This window comes from Podarcis liolepis, assembly GCF_965112155.1.
Source record: "Podarcis liolepis genome assembly, chromosome: 16".
Classification (NCBI taxonomy): Eukaryota; Metazoa; Chordata; class Lepidosauria; order Squamata; family Lacertidae; genus Podarcis; species Podarcis liolepis.
Genome location: NC_139567.1, coordinates 8,559,570 through 8,578,731, shown reverse-complemented (window position 1 = coordinate 8,578,731; position 19,162 = coordinate 8,559,570). Strand labels below are relative to the sequence as shown.

Sequence of the window (19,162 nt, the reverse complement as noted above, 5' to 3'; positions counted from 1 at the left end):
CAAACTCACAGAACTACAGTGGGACCTCGGGTTAAGTACTTAATTCGTTCCGGAGGTCCGTTCTTAACCTGAAATTGTTCTTAACCCGAAGCACCACTTTAGCTAGTGGGGCCTCCTCCTGCCACCACACCACCGGAGCACAATTTTTGTTCTCATCCTGAAGCAAAGTTCTTAACCCGAGGTATTATTTCTGGGTTAGCGGAGTCTGTAACCTGAAGCGTATGTAACCCGAGGTACCACTGTATTAACAAATGAATCTCTTTATGGGCAGACCTATTCTAGGGTACTTACCATTTTCACAAGCATATAATTAAGCTTTGAAGGATTTTAAAAGGTCATATAAAATATACATGGACAAGACCTGAAGCAAACGTTTGCTGCCTGTCATTTTTATGTTCTTTTATTATTTTGCTTTTAAATGTTATTTTCTTATTATTTTCCCCAAGAAGCTCAAGGTGGTCTCATGGTTCTCCCCCCCCCCCCCGCCCACCCACATCATGTTTTTGTTACAATATCTTTGCAAGGTAGGTTTGGTGGCCAGCGACTGCTCTCAAAATCACCCAGTGAGCTTCATAGCTGAGAAGAGATTCAAACTCTGCCCTCCCAGGTCCTAGTCCAACAGTCTATCAGCTACACTGCACTGGTTCTCAAGGATGGAACAGCCAGAGGTGAAATAATGGGTTCCTGGTAACTACACTTATCCATTGGCTGAACTGCTGTGATGTCAGAGTCATCGCAGGAAGTGGGGCAGGTGGGAAGGCTTAGAGAACAGTAGGAATAGCAGCCAATAATAGGAAGCCAGAAGATCTGGGCACAAACAAGGGTAGGAATTGAAAAGAGATGGCAGTGGCCAGAGCTGGCTCAATCATTATGCAGACTAAAACAGCTACCTCAAAGCAGCAGAAACCCCCAAGGAGGCACCTTGTCATCTCCACAGAAATGGCGCTGGTATTGGCTGAAATTGTGCAATTTTGGAAAGATTTCACCCAAAATTGGCACTGATGCTGTTACCGCTACTCTGCCAGCAGGGGAGGTGGCAGTAGAAAAGTAGTGCTGGTGGCATCAGGGCAATGCAGTTCTTCCCTTTTCGCCTCAAGTGGCGAAACAGGACGTGCAGCCCCTAGTGGTAGCAGGGACAATGGAGAACAGGGCTGCTAAAGTGTCAGCAAGGTAGGGCTGGCATGGGCAGAGCTCTATCTTTTGTAATTTATTTCAGTATTTTGAAACTGTGAAGTTTTCCATCCAGAGAGATCATCAAAGTGACACAGATTTACAAAAAAAAGCAGTAATAAATGAACTCTGACTTTTTAATTAATTCAGCGCAGCTACTTATTTCCCAGCAAAGCTGCAAATTCCTTTCTTTCATTATTCTTGTGCCATAGACTGACTCCAACTCCACCCAACCAGCACACTGGCAGCCCATGGACTATCGATTTATCCAAAAGCAAACTCATGCACTGCGTTTCTGACTTCATCCCTATTGCAGTTAGCTCCTCTTTCCCACCCACACCACAACTCTCTTTTAATCATGGATATGCTAAAGGGAGTCTGCAGAGATACCGAGGCAAATTCCTCACCATCGGAGGTTTATCACTAGCAGTGTTTCACTCATCCTCCATCTGATCCTGCCAATCCAAGCCTAATCCTGACAGTGCTGTGATGCTCGCAACAGGGCTGCTGGATTGATGGCACTGCCCTGACTTAGTGCACTCACATGGTTCTGACCCTGCCTTGGTCACAGCCCTGCCCAGGTAAACAGCAGAGTCGTCAGTTTTGGAAGGGCATCTCCACCACACTGCATGCCTCACTACTGCTTGAACAAGTCCACCTTCTGCTGCTGCCAGTGTCTTAAATTTCAGTGCCGCCCTGTGTGATGCCAAAATCCAGCACCACTCCCGCCTCTCACCTTCCAATGGACTTCACAGTTGTGGTGCCTGCTGCAGCACCCCAGAAGCAGTTGTGCTCCCCTAGAACTGTCTTTGCTGTAGCAATCCATTCCCAATCCACATACCTATCCAGAGTGCAAGGGAAGTGGGAAATGCTGTTCTCTGTTGCCACTGCTCACATCTCAGAGAGGACATGTGAGAAGGCACGGATAGCAAAGAGGAGAGGAGAGAACTAGAGGGGTTGCAGTGGTCCCTTGCAAGGTAGGGGAAAAGGTAAAGGACCCCTGGATGGATAAGTGAAGTCAAAGGCAACTCTGGGGTTGCGGCGCTCATATTGCTTTCAGGCTGAGGGAGCCGGCATTTGTCCACAGACAGCTTTCCAGGTCATGTGGCCAGCAGGACTAAGCCACTTCTGGTGCAACAGAACTTTGTGGCAGAAGTCAGAGTGCACAGAAATGCCGTTTACCTTCCTGCCACAGCGGTACCTATTTATGTACTTGCACTGGTGTGTTTTCGAACTGCTAGGTTGGCAGGAGCTGGGAGCTCACCCTGTCACGGGGATTCGAACAATCAATCTTCCAGTCGGCAAGCCCAAGAGGCTCAGTGGGTTAGACCAATAAGGCCGGCTAAACACAGCAGTCTGACAACTGTACTATATTGTCTCCTATTGGATCTCACATAGTAAAAGCCACTTTGAGAAGGAAGCTTAAAGGCTGGGCTGGCAAATTTCAGGCTCTGTAGCCTGGAGACTCTGAAACTCAGACTCTGATAAAGATGGATGCCCTTATCCTTTTGGCTATGCAATCTGTGTCTCAATATAAATAAATAAAAGGAACATCAAGCTGTGCCACTAAAGGGACCATGCAGCATCAATTGCCAGAACAAGTGGATTCATCTCTCTGATGATTAGATGCCTGCAGGCTGAAATACCTGTACTGGCAATTTGGATGTGGATAATTAAAAAGCAGAGTCTTATTAGAATTTCTTAAAGCTAATTATTAATTGAAACTAAAATGTCTTTTAAAGCTTCATCTTAGCAACGAGATTAAAGAACTACATTTTATTAGGGTTTTTCCTTTAAAGAAGCAAAGTTTGAAATACTGTGACTATCTGACAGTATAGTCTGCTGCTAGCAACAACTTCCAGGACAGCGGTTGCTTTTGATACAGATACCACAGAATGATGTCTTGCATGAGAATACAATCCAAGAATATGCAATACAGTGTACTCAATGCAAGGATTCCTCTAGAAACCAATTATATTTATCTTATGCATTATCTATATATTCAAATATTCCTCTTGACATAGCCATGGGGTGTGTGAATGTTAAGGACAATAAAGCTATTACCCATAAATATTTTTTGCAGCATTATCAGCTTGCAATAAGTACAGCTGTTACTCAAGATATACTTTTTCTTTAGGTGAGCCACAACTTCTTTAATGTGCATTTTAAACGAACATCGTACAACTACTGTTATGAAATCTGGATAAGAGCAAGCACAAACAAGGTCCTTCCTCTGGCTACAAATGAGGAGGAGAAGAAAGAAAGGGATTCTAAGGCTTCACCCAGGCTGGTTCCTCAATGTGAACACTACACAAAACCATGGTTTGGTCATGCTGTGTGCGAACTATTGGAATTATTCCAATGTGTGGTGCCCTGGGTAAAATTGCCCAGTTTGTGCTATGAGCCACTCCTAAAACAGGGGCAAATTGTAAGAAGGCTTTCTCATGTATTTTTATATATATATTTCAGTCTAAAGCTGCAAAAAAAAAAAAAAAAAAAGATTGGAAGATGACACTATGAAAATGATGTATTTTTCTTCCCCATAATCTGTCAGTCAACTTATTTCCTACACTGTTTTAGAAAATGTGACAATTTTTAATTGCATGTTCTTCCTTGCTATTATCTATTCAAGGGTGTGTGTGTGTGTTTTCTCTAAGAGAATATTATATTCACATTATCATTTCCAAGACACAGAGTTGCCTAGCAATCTGGGAAAGTGGAAGGGTGTAAGTGTGTGTGTGTGTGTGTGTGTGTGTGTGTGTGTGTGTGTGTAGGGGGAGTAATAACAACACAGGCCTCTGAGATTACAAGGCAGCAGAACCGTTAAATTGGTTTGCAATACTTATCAAGATGTTTGTTTCTAAATGAGAAAGGATATAGGATTTGCTCGAAGCCTGATAAAATCTGTGGATCATTTCTCAACACCCTCCCCAGCCTTACAAGCTCTCGCTTTGCAGATATGCCTTTATTGCAAAACAGAGTTCTTCCATTTAGCTTCATTAGCTGCCAAACAACTAATAAGGGAGTCAGACTACGGTGCTGTGAACTGCTGGCCTAACATTTCGTGACTGTTCCCAACTCAACGTGGGGCAGCAAGCTATGCAGAGCCATTCTCAAAGAAAAAGCCAGCAAAATGTCGCAAAGCATCTAGCATAGTCCTCTAAGACCGCAACCCTAAAGACTCTTGATTCTGAGTCAATACACTTTCACTGCACAGTTAACATATTTAGCTATCACAAGACCTATTTGGGCATACAAGTGACATAGAGGAGATAAGGATGCAGGACACATGAATGAGTCTTGGTCCCACCCTTAATGTCCCCATCACGCAGAAGTGCCAGCTCAAGGGGGTCAAGCCCTTTTGGCCCCCCTTATGTTTTGGGGGTCGGGCCCCTCCAATGTCCAAGTAGCACAGAGGTTCCTTTGCCTCCTCTACCTGCTGCGGAGGGGAGGGAGAGTTGGAGCAACCTTCTGCTGGTGGCAGAGCCAGGAAGAGAAGGAGAAGAAGCCACCAGCCACTGAAGTCATGCAGCCATCCCTGACTCCTCCCAACATCCTGACATCCCACGCACGATGTCGGGACATCACATGTACTCCATTGCCCCCCAAATCTCTCTCGTAAGCTGGCACCTCTGCCACCATGTCTATACCATCCTTCCCTTCCCTTCTTCAGAAGGTGGGTCTGGAGGGGGCTTCTCTGTGTGTTTGCATGGACAATGACAACTATGGTCAGCTGAAAACAGAAGCCCCTTGTAATGGGCTTAGGGGTTGCTCGTGCGTAAGTTGCCGCCACTCCTGGCTAGGTTACCTGGTTAACCCTTTCTGACTGAACAGCCTCCAGCATCGTGACTGTCTCAGTCGCTGGCAGAATCTGTCAGTGGGCGTTTCTTAAACTTCTTCCAGCACAAAAATTCCTTGACGCCAAGTCTCCTCCTACTCTCCCTGTGCGGATGTCTTCTGTACAGGGAGGGTGTGGGCAGTGGAGTACCCGTACTCTCTCCGCTGGTCTCCCGCGAGGAGTCTTGGAGCCTCCTCCCCAATTCCCCCATCTGCCCCCCTTCTCTACTGGTGTTACGCTGATTTCCTTCCCCAGCAGACGGGCTCCCTCTCTCCCTACTAGGACCCTCTCCGCCATCCCTTTGGAGCCTTCCCTCCGCTTCCAGCTCCGATGGCAGTTCCCTGACACCCCTCTTCACACATTCACTTTGAATGCCAAAAGAGAGTTTTATCTTAACCAAAGTCAGGCATTATAACCACTGGCGGAGGCAGAGGAGTGCGGGGGGAGCACACCGCCCCTGGCAGCGCGATCCCAGTAGAATGCCATCGTGGCTGCCCCCCTGCCCATGCTGGATGCCACGTCTCTGCGGGTGATGCACCCAGCCCCTGGGATGCGTGCCGGCCCCGCCCTGCCTGCTCTCCACCTGCTCTCCACCACAGAAGCTCTGCCACTGATTATAACTCCCTCATGAAAGAATATCAGAAGAGCCCGCCAAAGGCCCAACTAGTCCAGCCTCCTGATCTCACAGTGGCCAGAGAGATGCCCAAAGGCAGGACCTGAATACTATAGCTGTGATTCCCAGCACCAGGTATTCAGAGGCATACTGCATTTGATAGGGAAAGTCTTACACATCCATCGTGACTGAGGAGCCATTGGTAGCCTTACTGATAACCTAACAGAACCACAACTTCCAGGGTCCTATAGTTTAACAATCACCCCCTCTTTGTAGGGAACTATAGGAATTGGAACTTTGTGAGAATAACTATTTACAGTGGTGCCTCGCAAGACGAAATTAATTCGTTCCGCAAGTTTTTTCTTCTTGCGAGTTTTTCATCTTGCGAAGCACGGTTTCCCATAGGAATGCATTGAAATCAATTAATGTGTTCCTATGGAAACCGCTTGCCAGGCTGGCGGTGCGGAGAAGTGCTTTTCTCCCCACCGCAAGCCTTCAGGACAGGTACGGGAACAGAGGGGAAGGGGCGCAGCGCTTCTCCTCTGTTCCCGGGGCTTGCGGTGGGAGGAGGGTTTTTCCTCCCCACCGCCAACATTCAGAACAGCATTCTGAATGTTGGCAGTGGGAAGGAAAACCCTCCTCCCACCGCAAGTCTTCAGGACAGCCATCCGAAGGATGGTGCGGGGAGAAGGTCTCTCCGCCCCACCGCCAGCCTTCGGAGGAGCCTTCCGAAGCCTGGCGGCGGGAGGAGGTCTCTCCGCCCCACCGCCAGGCTTCGGAGCAGCCTTCCTCCCGCCGCCAGCCTTTGGAGCAGCCTTCCGAAGGCTGGCGGTGGGGCGGAGAGACCTCCTCCTGCCGCCAGCCTTCGGAGCAGCCTTCGGAGACGCGCTGCGCTTCCCCGCTGTCCTGGAGATTTCCCTATGGGCTTTCGTCTTGCGAAGGAAGCCCATAGGGAAATTCGTTTTGCGAAGCGCCTCCAAAACGGAAACCCCTTTCGTCTAGCGGGTTTTCCATCTTGCGAGGCGTTCGTCTTGCGGGGCACCACTGTATTAAAAACTCTCAGCACCCTTAGCAAACTACAAAACCCAGGATTCTTTGGGGGAAGCTGTTTAAAGCGACAGAATACTGCTTTAAATGTGTAGTGCAAATATGGCCAAAGACTGAGGGGCAGGGGAATGGGAAATGGAGAAAGCCATCCGTAGACCTGAGATACAAGTGAACAAGGATAATGACCGATGTGTTTGGAGCAGATAATTCATTCAGTGCCACACGGAATTTCTTCCTTACCCGTACTTTCGTCCATGCTCTCCTCAGAGACATGCTCATTTTGGTGCACCCACTCCCCATTGCACTTGAAGAAGATCTGCATTGCAGGCACAGCTCGGCAGCGCAACACAATAGGGTTGCTTTTGATTATATACGCATCGTCTGGCTCTTGCAGAAAATGGGGCAGTGTCCCAGGAGCAGACGGGATGGACTCTGGGAGGGTTTCGCCATTGTCATTGCCTGCAAATGAAAAAGAAAGGAAATGTCACACATGAAGGAATCCTGGTCAAGTACAAATCAGACCGTGGCCCAAATAGGATGCTTGGACCTGGGTGTTGTTGTTTACAACATTCATGATACGTTTGGCCAGCAGTAACAGTTAACATGACAAGATCTGAAAGCAAAAGATCTCAGCAGGATGGATCTGGTCCATGACTGGATAGGAAGCATGCATGGTACTTTCAGTTCCATTTAAGAAAGGAAAGATGATTATTATGATGATTTAACTAACTAGTGAATTGAGACCATGGGGGCACATCAAGCACATCTATGAATTGGCAGTTCAGTGAGTGTGCTCACAACTCAGAAGAATTTGCAGCAGACTTCCCCAAGCTGGTGCCTTTCTGGTGTTTGGGACTAGAACTTCCATCAGCCTTAATCAGCACACCCAGTGCTCAGGAATGATGGGACTTGTAGTCTAAAGCATCTGGAAAGCACCAGCTTGGGGAAGGCTGACCTACAGCCATCCAAGGGTGCAAATTTGTGCAGTAAGATTAAAGACATGTAGCACAAAGGAAGAGTGAAATTCTAGCCCAAGGGGAAGGCAAGAAAGCAAGTTTGCTGCGCACATGACAGAATTACCATATTAAGAATAAAATATGCATCATTACTGATGTGAAATATTCACTAAAATGGAAAACATTGATATAGTATCAACATCCACCAAGACTCTGACAGGCATCCCCATTTTACAGAACGGAGCAGTGGCTTCATATAAAAATTGCTCCAACATTTCACGGGAGAAAATAGAGACAACCCTTTGCAAGCAAAGCTAGAATGAGCCTGCAGCAGAGTCCAGTTGCCTGAAGAGAACATAATCCAGCCTACAAGTGTGACATAAGTAGGAACTAATTAAACATATGCAACAACCGAAGGTGGTGAGTCAACCCACAGACAACTATAGGTCAATGCAATTAAGCGTGTCGAAGGTATGAGAGCTGCTGAGGGATTTTGCTGTTCCATGCCCATTAAAGCGATCATTTAAGTCACTAGCCCTTCTAGAATTAACATGATCAAACATAATGTGAAAGCACCACTCAAAACAACTGCTCGGTAAGCTAGTGGGTGAAGTTAGAGCAGGTGGACCAGATCTTTGCCTCTCCCGCCCTACATACGTCACTTTGACTGACAGACAAGTTCAGAGATTTACTCATAAAAACAGCAAAGAAGCATTTATCTGCACTGGTTGCATGGGAACAGGACAGACACACGAAACAGTTTTGCCACTGTCACACTGAATTTTGCCCACTGGATCACAATTAAGTTAGTCTTTGGTAAAGAAGGCAGTCAACGCTCTCTTAAAGTCTCCAAAGTACTTTTGCTTTAACGTAAACACGTGCATGCATTTTTTAAGATGGAGCTGCAGGGACATTTCATATGATTTAAATTGCACTCACACACTCCTTAATGTATTGTTAAAATGATGCAGTTCACCCATTTATGACATGTCAACCGACAGTAAATATTACATCCCTGTAGGCTTTATTAAATCCATGCATTAGAAGGAACAAAAGGCATTAAAACATTTTATGCGAGAAAAGAACTCCCTACTTCCATTGGTGCCTTGAGCGATGTCAAAGTTGTACATTTCGACTTGTACTTATGCAGTTTAATAGCCCGTGAAAAAAGGGTGGAATATTCACAAAAAATGTAATCACCTAATCATAGAATATTAGAAAGGGCCCAACAGGGCATTATAGTTCATCCAGAACCCCAAGGGCTTCTTGTTATCTAAAGCATCTTTTACATCATCACCACCATGATCCGTGCAGATTTCCCATTTCATTAAGAGCATTGCAGAGTAGAATTTCAGTGGAAAAGAAGCTCAGATATGATTTGCTTAGTGTTATATATATATATCCCATTTGGGTGGTGTCTGGGGCACTCAAGGCAGGCCCAAAACAGAATCTGGTAGGCGCTAGGCAGATTAAAATGATGGATGTTCTGGCAATCTTGCTCTCTCTGTGGAAAGTATGTGTGCGTAAGAGAGCAGAGGCAGAGCAACAGTAGCAAGAAGAAAATGCACCCACTCAGGTTTAAGTGGCTCAGGTGAAGCAGGTGGGAGAGCTAGCTAATAGCATCTGGACAAAGGTCCATCCCTCTCACCACAAAAGAAAATAAAGACATAAATCTGGAACCAGCACAGATACCATGTGATGTGCACCTTTAAAAATATACAGGCAACAATCGGCCTATCAATTTCTTCCCAAACTCGCTGGTGTGTAGTGTGGCCATATGCCCCACTGTACCAAGTATAGTCCTTTATCTGAAGGAGTCCTCTGTCTGAAAGGCTGTCTCGCCCACAAGCTCAATACGAAAATACAAAACCATAAGAAGGGAAAGCCAGGGGGACCATCAAGTTGCTCATCCAACATTTAGCAGCACCTGGGCAGCAGACCGAACAGGCACACATGGGTTACCTGGCCTCAGCCTTCCCCACTATGGTGGCATGTGTTGTAACTCTATTTAAATCACAGTTATCATTTCTAAATTTGCATACATGCACAAATGAGCAGATGCCAATGTTATGCAAATCTGTATCATTTTGGGGAGGGCGACGCATTTCCTCTTGAATTAAATTAAGCCACTTCCTGGTTGACATCACCACAGCAGCCCTTGAACGATAAAGAAAATAAAAATTGTGTGTGTGTGTGTGTTCGACAAAATTGTTTAGCATCAAGTGGGGCTCTGGAACATTTCTGCTTGCAAATTATTAGCACTTTTCATGTTTATATCCGTCATTTTTCAAGATGGAGGCTATTCGTAGCTTCGGGGAAAGAGTGTAATGCCGCAATGAATGACAAGACCCAACAATCAAACATATTGTGTGCTGTTGTTTTCGTTTGCATTCTTGGGAAATTACCTTTCAGAAAGTGTTTTGTGTTTTATGCCCCACGCGCTCACGTAGTGGGTCCTCTAATTCTTTTTATGACAGTAATGAAAAGAAGAGGCGAGAGAGTTAGAAAGAAACACGAATGCAGCGTTTGTCATTTTTCAAAGCCCTGATAGCAGCAGAAGCAACAAATCTTTACAAATTTTAAACAAAATGGAAATATAATTAAAAACTCCCCCTTAGAAAACCAAGTTTCCTTCTTTTAGAAGAAGATAGTTTGAATGATGTTAATTCTTTGCACTATGGAAGACACATTTTAAATTAAAATAAGATTTCTTTAAAAACTGAATTAAACACCCTCTTATGGAAATAAACAGCATTAGCCATGTTATAGCAGGTGCCGGATACGCCATTAGCAAAGTGCTACATTCTAAATTTTTCAGGTTTTATGGACTGCGATTTGGTAGCTTTTTACCATTTATACAGCCCTATAAAACCAAACAGCGTATTATTGTAGAAAATATGCCTTGGGAAGTACCTGAGAGCAAGCAAGGAAAGGTTTTTTGGTCGTAACAAAACTAATATCTTACTCGCCTAGAAATGTTCTTTAGAGCAATGTGCACATTTCCAAGTATAAAAACCGGAAGGTAATGCACCACTTGCCATAAAAGGTGAACAAGGATCTAGATCTTTTTTTGTGAGCTCAGACTGTTCTCTGAAGAAAACAGAAAACAGGGATCACATCTGCAAGCAGACCAACAACTGGAGATGGACATTATCATTTTTTTCCCTGTGAGCACAAACTGTTTAACACCTTCTATACAAATGGTTGTCTGGGATAGGGACTTACTACGTCATTTGGATGTTATTTTGGATGTATTGCCTAAACTCCATCTTTGGGGTTAGGGTGTAGTATTTTAGTTTATATGTGTATGGTGCTTGGAAGCCAAACGGAATCTGTTCTGGAAGTCCGTTCGACTTCCAAAATGTTTGACTTCCCAGGCGTGGCTTCTGATTGGAAGTTCCTGCAGCCAATTGGAAGCAGCGGAAGCCCTGCCGGACATTCAGCTTCCAAAAGAACGTTCGTAAACCGGAACACTCACTTTCGGGTTTGCGACGTTCAGGAGCCAAAACGTTCAACTGCTAAGGCGTTCATCAACCAAGGTATGACTGTATATTGTAGGAATCTAATAAAAACAACAGCATGAACATGCAGGTATTTTTGGCACCCCTAAGAACATATGAAGAACCTGCTGGATCAGGCCAATGGCCCACCTACTTCAGCAACCTGTTCCTATAAGGTTATATCCAGTTTTAGTCATACTCAGACTGGACTAATTGAAATTAATGGACACAGCTAACTCTGGTGGGTATTTAGTAGGATACAAGCCACAGTGGCCAACAAGATGCCTATGGGAAGTCTGAAAACAGGACCAATCCAACTCAGCATAGTCTACGCTGACTGGTGGCAGCTGTCCAGGATTTCAGATAAGGTTCTCTCCCGGCCCTGCTTGGAGATGCTGGGCATTGAACCCAGAACCTTGTGTATGCAAAACAGATACTCTTCCATTGAGCTAAGGTCCTTCCCTCAAGTTAACAAAGTTGGTGGCTGTTGCTACTTCTTGTAGTGTGGGAGCCAGAACTGTAATCCCTCCCTAAGAACACAGAACACATTGCATACTTGTTCCGTGTCAGGAACACTGGAGAGAGATTAAAATGGGGGCTGGCTTGGATGTCACTGGAACCTATGGTTTCCTGGTATATGCATAACACCTAGGCTGACATGTTCTCCCTCTCCTCCTCTTGTGTGATTACAAAGCGTGTTCTCATTAAAAGAGAGCACGGGTTGTGGATGGGGCCGAACAAGACACCCTCATGGTTGTCAGGCAGGTTAGGTTCAAGGGCTTGGACCAGATTGGTGGATGGAGTTACTGGGGTAAAATTGATGTTGCCAATTTTAGGGGTGGGATCAGAGGTTATTTAAGCTAGGGCCACAGCTTGTTCCTTTCTCTTTTGCTGTGGACTCTCCCGCCCGCCCTCCCTTGATTGGGGTTTGCTCTGACCTTGCTATGCCTGTCATGGGGTCGTCCGCATTGGTGCGGGGGCCTGGTAGGAATTTTTCCTTTTGGCTGATTAGTGTGTGCCAATTGGGTTTTGCCTACTGTGTAGCAAATCGTCACAACTTGTAAGGTTGGCGGTTAGGCATTGGTTAAAATTGGTTGGTGGAGGGGTATGGATTGGCTGTGCCTGCCCCTCCAATGCTGCTGCTGCACGGGTATTCCGTTAAAGGAATTCTGAAGCTTACCATCCCCTTCGTCCAAACCCTGGGGGCAGGGTGCAGGCCGCGTAAGCTTCAAGGAGCATGCGGGGAGTAGCTGAGGGTCTGTGTCGCAGCTCCAGCTGACTCTGTCCCTTGTTCCTCCGGGACTGACTAGGGAGTCAGTGCTGTCCCCCAAGGCGGGGGGGGGGGGGACAGCTAGTCATAACCAATGCCTAAGCAACCACTCACAATTTGTATGATAATAAAGTTGTGGCCAAAATTATGCCAAAAACCTTAAACAAAAATAATGTGTGATGTGTGAGTTATTGGGTAGGGGTGTCTTCGGGACCTCAGCACGCAAAGCGATTGAAAGCTTTTATTCTATAAATAAGAAAATTAAACTGTGCTATTTTCAGGTTTGCATTCTTAAATATTCCACATTTCTGCATTACACCTGAATACAGATAACTATAGTTTGTTTTTGGAGCAATCCAGGAACGAACCATAGTTCCCTGTGTCTTCTAACATTTTCCCCAACCCTCTGCAGCACATTTGGGGTGGGTACCGAGCACATGCAGAGGGTGGAGAAGGATAGAGGTGGAGTTTGTTGTGCAAGTGTAAATCCTTGCACTAACAAAATGAATGCATTGGATATTCCCCCATAGTGCTGTGCATGCATAGCTGGAAAGAGTATTTTGAACTTGGGATGGGAAGAAATTTGGTTTCTGTTCACAATATGAAACGATCTCATTCACTCTTCTCAAAACAATACAAAAAGCTAAAATGCAGCTATCTTTTGAAATCTGCACTCCTCTGAATTTGTGATGCAGTTCTCCAACCAAGTAATGTATACAAAAAGGTGTAATAAAAAGACATAGATTATATTAGACTTGCAAAACATTGTACATTAGAAAAACTGAGCACTAATTTTTTTTTTATCAGCACCTTTAAAAAATACAGTGGTGCCTCGCAAGACGAAAAGAATACGTTCTGTGATTCTCTTCGTCTAGCGGTTTTTTCGTCTTGCGAAGCAAGCCCATTGACGGATTAGCGGATTAGCGCTATTAGCGGCTTATCTGCTGATCGGATCAGCTGATAAGAGGCTTAGTGGCTTAGAAAAAGGGGGGGAGGGGAAAAAACCCGCATGAACTCGCAAGACATTGTCGTCTTGCGAAGCAAGCCCATAGGAAATTTGTTTTGCGAAGCACCTCCAAAATGAAAAACTCTTTCGTCTAGCGAGTTTTCCGTCTTGCGAGGCATTCGTCTTGCAGGGCACCACTGTGTGTGTGTGTGTGTGTGTATATATATATATATATATATATATATGCAAACTGATGCAGAAATGAGCACAGTAGAACTTAAGATTGAAAAAGAAATGAGAACTGAAACTGACCGATTTGTCCATCCCTATTCACAACCTCATCAGCACCTATGATTGGCAGGCAGCATGAACCCCCTGGATTGGCCAGAGCTGTAAGAAATGCCCAGAATAGAGTCCTGTGGAGTTCAGTGGAGCTTACTTCTTAAAGTTAAGTGGGCACATGATTGCAGCCTCCGTCTTTTCACGTCAGTCACATCTTTGCTTGGCTGCACAGCCAGAGGCTCCTGGCTTTATGCTAACGCTCAGTTTTATGTGAGCAGATTAGAGCAATGCAAAACTATGGCAGTGAAAGGCAAGCCCTACCCAAGGGTTAACTCGCTGTAGGTTGCATAAGAGCATCACACAAGCAATTATTAGCATGGAAATCGCATTCATTATTCAGATGGGAAAACACAATCAGATGGGCCTTGTCTGCGTGCTCTTAATCAGGAGAGCAGAGCCCCCCTCCTGCTTTTGCATTAGGATTTCTTTTTGAAATTACTTAAGATGTTGATGGGAGCTGGAGATTTGATGTCCACACAAATCCCTAATACCTTTGTACCTTTAATACATGGATTTACTAAAGCCTACAGGGACATGGTATTTAGCAAAGATTGACAATAAAGGAAACAGCAAGAGTGGTCAGCAGTAGAACATGCATGCTGATTTGTTCCATGGCTTATAAAGGCAGCAAAGCCTTACAATATTTGTGGCGTGGGGGCACTTATTACTTATTTGGTACACTGAAAAAGTAAGTTGGGATTTGGATGACTTCAACATGAACATAATTTCAAAGGGCTCTGCCATAACTCGTCACTGCATCTGTTCTTTACAAGTTACAGTGCACTTAGGTTAACCCCATACAGATGCTTTGCAGGATGAGCAACCCCTTCTGGTGCACCTATATCCCCACCTGTTGGCAGGTTGGTAAAGACTCATTGGGGTCAACCACCCCAATGCAATCTAAATACCGAATTGGTGGCTATTCAAATTACAATAACTGAGCTATTAAGCAGCTTATAAATACTTTTAAATGACAAAGCAGTAGATAAGCCAGAGCCTGAGCTTCCCACTCAACTCAGCAGGAAGGGCAAGGCAAAACAACTTTTGGATTCTACCTATGCGATGTAAACAGATCTTGTCTAGAACCAGGCTTGATTAGGGCCTGCTTGTGCATGTGGCTTGTGAAATAACGAGACACTGCAGGATGTCTGTGTGTCAGGACTGAGTCATGGGCAGCAGTCAGAAATGAACCAGGAGCTGAGTCAGAGCCAAGGAACATGCAGAAGTATACCAGAGCCAGATGAAACCTTGGCTGTGATGTAAAATTCATGCTTTACGGGGGTACAACAGGGTACATTGGCTAGTTTGGTGGGTAGAACCAGTCTCAAGCTGCCTTATACTGAGTCAGGCCATTGGGCCATCTACCTCAGTACTGTCTACACTGACTGGCAGCCAGGGCTGTCCTAAGCACATGTGGTGCAGGAGTGCAAAGATCCACCCAGTGCCCAGTCCCAGGTTGCCCAGTCCCAAGTGCACAAGGGGGAGGAGCCGGCCGGCCACCTCAGTGTCTTGCTGGCTTGGTCGCCGCTGAACTCGCGGCGCAGAGCTGCCCGCAGCAGAAGAGTCCACTGCGGCGCTCTGACCAATGGGCGGGCTTTTCCCTGGACTCAACTCTTGGGACCTGGACTCTCGGCCTGGCGCCTCTGAGAGCCTGGCGCCCGGGTGCCCCGCACTCCTAGTGCCTATGGGTAAGACGGCCCTGCTGGCAGCAGCTTTCCAGGATTCCAGACTGGGAATATTCAGGAAACGTTGGAGACTGAACCTGGGACCGTCTACATACCAAGCAGATATTCTACCACTGAGCCCTTCCCCATAAAAATACTTCTTTGCCTGGAAGATGCTTCCCAACTGCAATTCTGATGCCTCACAACTAGGGATAGGCAGACCCATTGATGTCTTGTCCATTCCAAATCTCAAGGAGGACAGAACTGTCCTGTTTTGTTTCAAAGTGGATTTTAATGGGAAATGCTTAGCATTCCACCTCGAAACACAAAGTTTTAAAAAAAGGACTTAGAAAGTAATCTGAGGGTTGCACATGTCCTCTGTGCCCATATTCTTTTTTAAAAATTTAAAACATCTAAAATAGAGTAGTGTGTGTGTGTTTAGTATCAAACTTACTGCACAAAGGTAAAAAGAAAATGCATTTGTTACTCCACCCACTTTTCCTGCCCATCACTCTCATGTGGTCCCTGGAAGATTGCCCAGAAGGGAATGTGGCCCTTAAGTAGAGAAAGGAATTCCACACCTGCATTAGGAAATGCAACCCTTCCCTTAAAAAAATAATAAAAAAATAATCACCTAACATATTTAGCCCTGCAAAAAGGTAAAGGGACCCCTGATCGTTAGGTCCAGTTGCGGACGACTCTGGGGTTGCAATGCTCATCTCGCTTTACTGGCCAAGGGAGCCAGCGTACAGCTTCCGGGTCATGTGCCCAGCATGACTAAGCCACTTCTGGCAAACCAAAGCAGCACACAGAAATGCTGTTTACCTTCCCGCCAGAGCAGTACCCATTTATCTACTTCGCAGGAGCAGGGACCGAGCAATGGGAGCTCACTCCATCACGGGGATTCAAACTGCTGACCTTCTGATCGGCAAGCTCTAGGCTCTGAGGTTTAGACCACAGCGCCACCCACGTCCCTGTTTAGCCCTGAACCTAAGCTTTTAATTCTATGTGCCTAACAAGCTTTAAAATCTAAAATGCTCCACAAAAGGCAAGCTTTCAGCAGTCGTGGCCACTGCCGTGCAAAAGGTTTAGCCAAGCAAGCTTGTTCATCATCATCATCATCATATAATAATACCTTTATTGTCAATGTACAACCTGTGTACAATGAAATTAACCGAGCCTCCCCCCCATACAAACACTCAATCTCATTGCACTCTGTGTGCTTGTCGCACAACACACCAACCCTGAAAGTCAGTTGCAGTATATTATTTTCCGTTCAGCAGCCTAAAGCCCACAGATAGAGCCCAGCTCTAAGTATTGTACTATGGAGAATCTTGCTGTAATACAAGATAACTGGCTACAGCTTCCTAGGAACAAAATCCCTTCGATGTTGCAACAATGTTTGGTTTGCCGAGAGTTCTCATTTATTGCTACCTAACAACCCTGAATCAGATCTGCCCTGGATCCTGCTCTCAAGACAGCTACTGCTCAGGAAAAGAGAAGGAAATAAAAAGGGGGGTGGGGGAGGGGATATCCAGCTAAGTAGAAAAGCCAGAGGCTGGGGAATGGAACATGTATTGATCTTCTTCTATCATTCTTTTTCGAAGCTTCAGTGCAAACATTTGGCTTTTTGAGAGTCAAATCAGGAGGTGCCCCCCCCCCCCCAGGTGGGGGAAGAAAAAGAAAACAAGCAGGCAAACAAACAAAGCAGACACAAAACCCCTGCACCCCTGCTCATCCAAAATTCCAACAGAGACTTCCTTTCTTCTCTGACAATGCTTCATCAAACCAGAATCAAGTTTGTAGTCAGAGACTGATCCATGGATGCCCTGTGAAACTGTTTGAAGAAACAATAAAAGTTCTTGGTCTAATAGGCCAACTTCTCACCCTACTTCCACAGAGGACCAGGCTATCAATGTCTATTGTTCATTATGATCATGTTGTACCTCCACCGTCAGAGAGGTACCAGTTGCTGAAAATCACAAGTGGGGAGGGTCCTTAAGAAATGGGGCCAGTTTACCTGTGAGATCGCCTTGCCCCACATGTGCCCCTTCGATTACTTTGATTGGCAGAATTGGCACTACTACAGGTACCAAATAATAATTCGATTGCTTAGTGAGCTTCCCATACCCATCCTGTTGGCCATCATGAGAAAAGGACATTGAACTAGATAGGCTTCCGGCCTGATCCTGCTCGACTCTTCTTACATTTTGCTCCAGAAGTCATCACTCCAGATTTACCACCTCCTCTCTTTGTCTGGGCTATGGGTAACCCTGTTGATGGTCCGCCATGGAGCAGAATTCACCCCATCAATAAACCAGTGGATAAGTTACCAACAGTAGCATGCAGCCGGAATGCCATAGTGAAATTTGTGCGGTGGCAAATTTTGAAAGTGCGGGAGCCTATTTATGACAGCCCTCATAGCCACTCCCTAAACAAAAGTAAATAAATATTTTTTTAAAAGACAGGCAAGACAGCTGTGTTGATCCAAATGACACACACTCACACCGATGAGCAGGAGTATGTAGCAATAGCAATTTTTGCCGTGATGGAACAGTGAGCGGGCAAGGGGGGGGGCGGGTAGTGGCTTGGTTGGCATCTTGAAATTTGGCTGGGGAGACCTGAATTCATAGCCCTGTTCACATCATCAGTTCCCTGGGTAATCTTGGGCCAGACATTGTCGGAGCCAAGCCTACCTAACAAAAAGGGATCACGAGCAAGGTGAAATAGTTCTCTTCCCTTTCATATTTGTAAACATCGCAAACACCGTGGAGATGCTGTAAGCTTCCGGCACTCTCTTTTTCAAAGGAAACGTAAACCGCCAGTGCTACTCCTGTAATTTGTCATCACAATGCAAGAGTATGTTAAGACTCCCTTCTGCAGATGTAAGATGCTAAAACATTTAACTAATATTTGCAGCTTCGAAAATGGGGCAGGCGTTAGAGATTCCAACGGCATGCTTTGATTTAGAGCTTGCAATGCTACTCACATCAGCGTCCCCTTGACACTGTTGAGATGTTGTCTGTGCATCGCACTGTCACACAGAGAGATGTGTTAACATTGCCCCCCCTTTTAACGCCTTGACATTGAACAGTTGTCTTCCCACACTCACAATGACATTATTCTGCTACATCCTGATATCAGAAAGTCATCTCTGTTTCTACAGCACAGGCATCTCTTTTGTTTTCCCGTGTTTTTCTTTTTTCTTTTCCTTTTTGACATTGTCTTACCATATCACACTTGTAAGGATATTATCTTGGCAACCCAATTATGATTGCAAGTTCCACTGAAAAGAAACACAAGCACTATCTCAATGGAAAATCTAAGAGGAAAGAACACATCATCTGCAGAATGGCTTCCTCTGTCTTTGCAGCATGTCAGGACATTTTAGCCACCTCACCATCTCTTGCAGATGAATTAAATTGTGCTATATTTTCTTTTGCCTTTGCCTTTCGGGACTCTTGTGCATGCAAGAAATGCTGTGTGACCCAAAGGCCTGTCAGTTCACTGTGGTATATTGCCAACTGGTGGTATTAAACCATTTTGACCGTGGTTCTGCCTCCTCAGTTGTAAATTGCTTATTCTGGAATGACTCTATAAACATTTAGAGAACACTTTAGCTATGCTTGCAAACCACGCTTTGCCAATTAAGGCAGCAGGGGAAGGTGGAGTCTTGGCATATATATCGATGTGCTGCCAGGCAGGTATTGGAGAACTCATCCAGCCGTTTTAATAGGGCGAAACAGTGAAGAGTATCAACTTTGCTGTTGCTGCCCTTAGTGTGTGGCTGCCCTGTGTTGTGAGCAGGGGGAGAAG

General features: G+C 45.5%; 1 protein-coding gene across 4 annotated transcripts in view; it reads right to left on the bottom strand.

The window, feature by feature from the left end:
- The window catches only part of UNC5D (unc-5 netrin receptor D), a 426,529-nt gene that overhangs the window by 228,077 nt on the left and 179,290 nt on the right, over positions 1 to 19,162 (bottom strand). For all 4 annotated transcript variants that reach the window (XM_083480386.1, XM_083480387.1, XM_083480388.1 and 1 more), the window contains exon 2: positions 6,909 to 7,127. In XM_083480386.1, the coding sequence (XP_083336512.1) occupies positions 6,909 to 7,127 (219 nt within the window). The remainder of the gene's footprint in view (positions 1 to 6,908; positions 7,128 to 19,162) is intronic.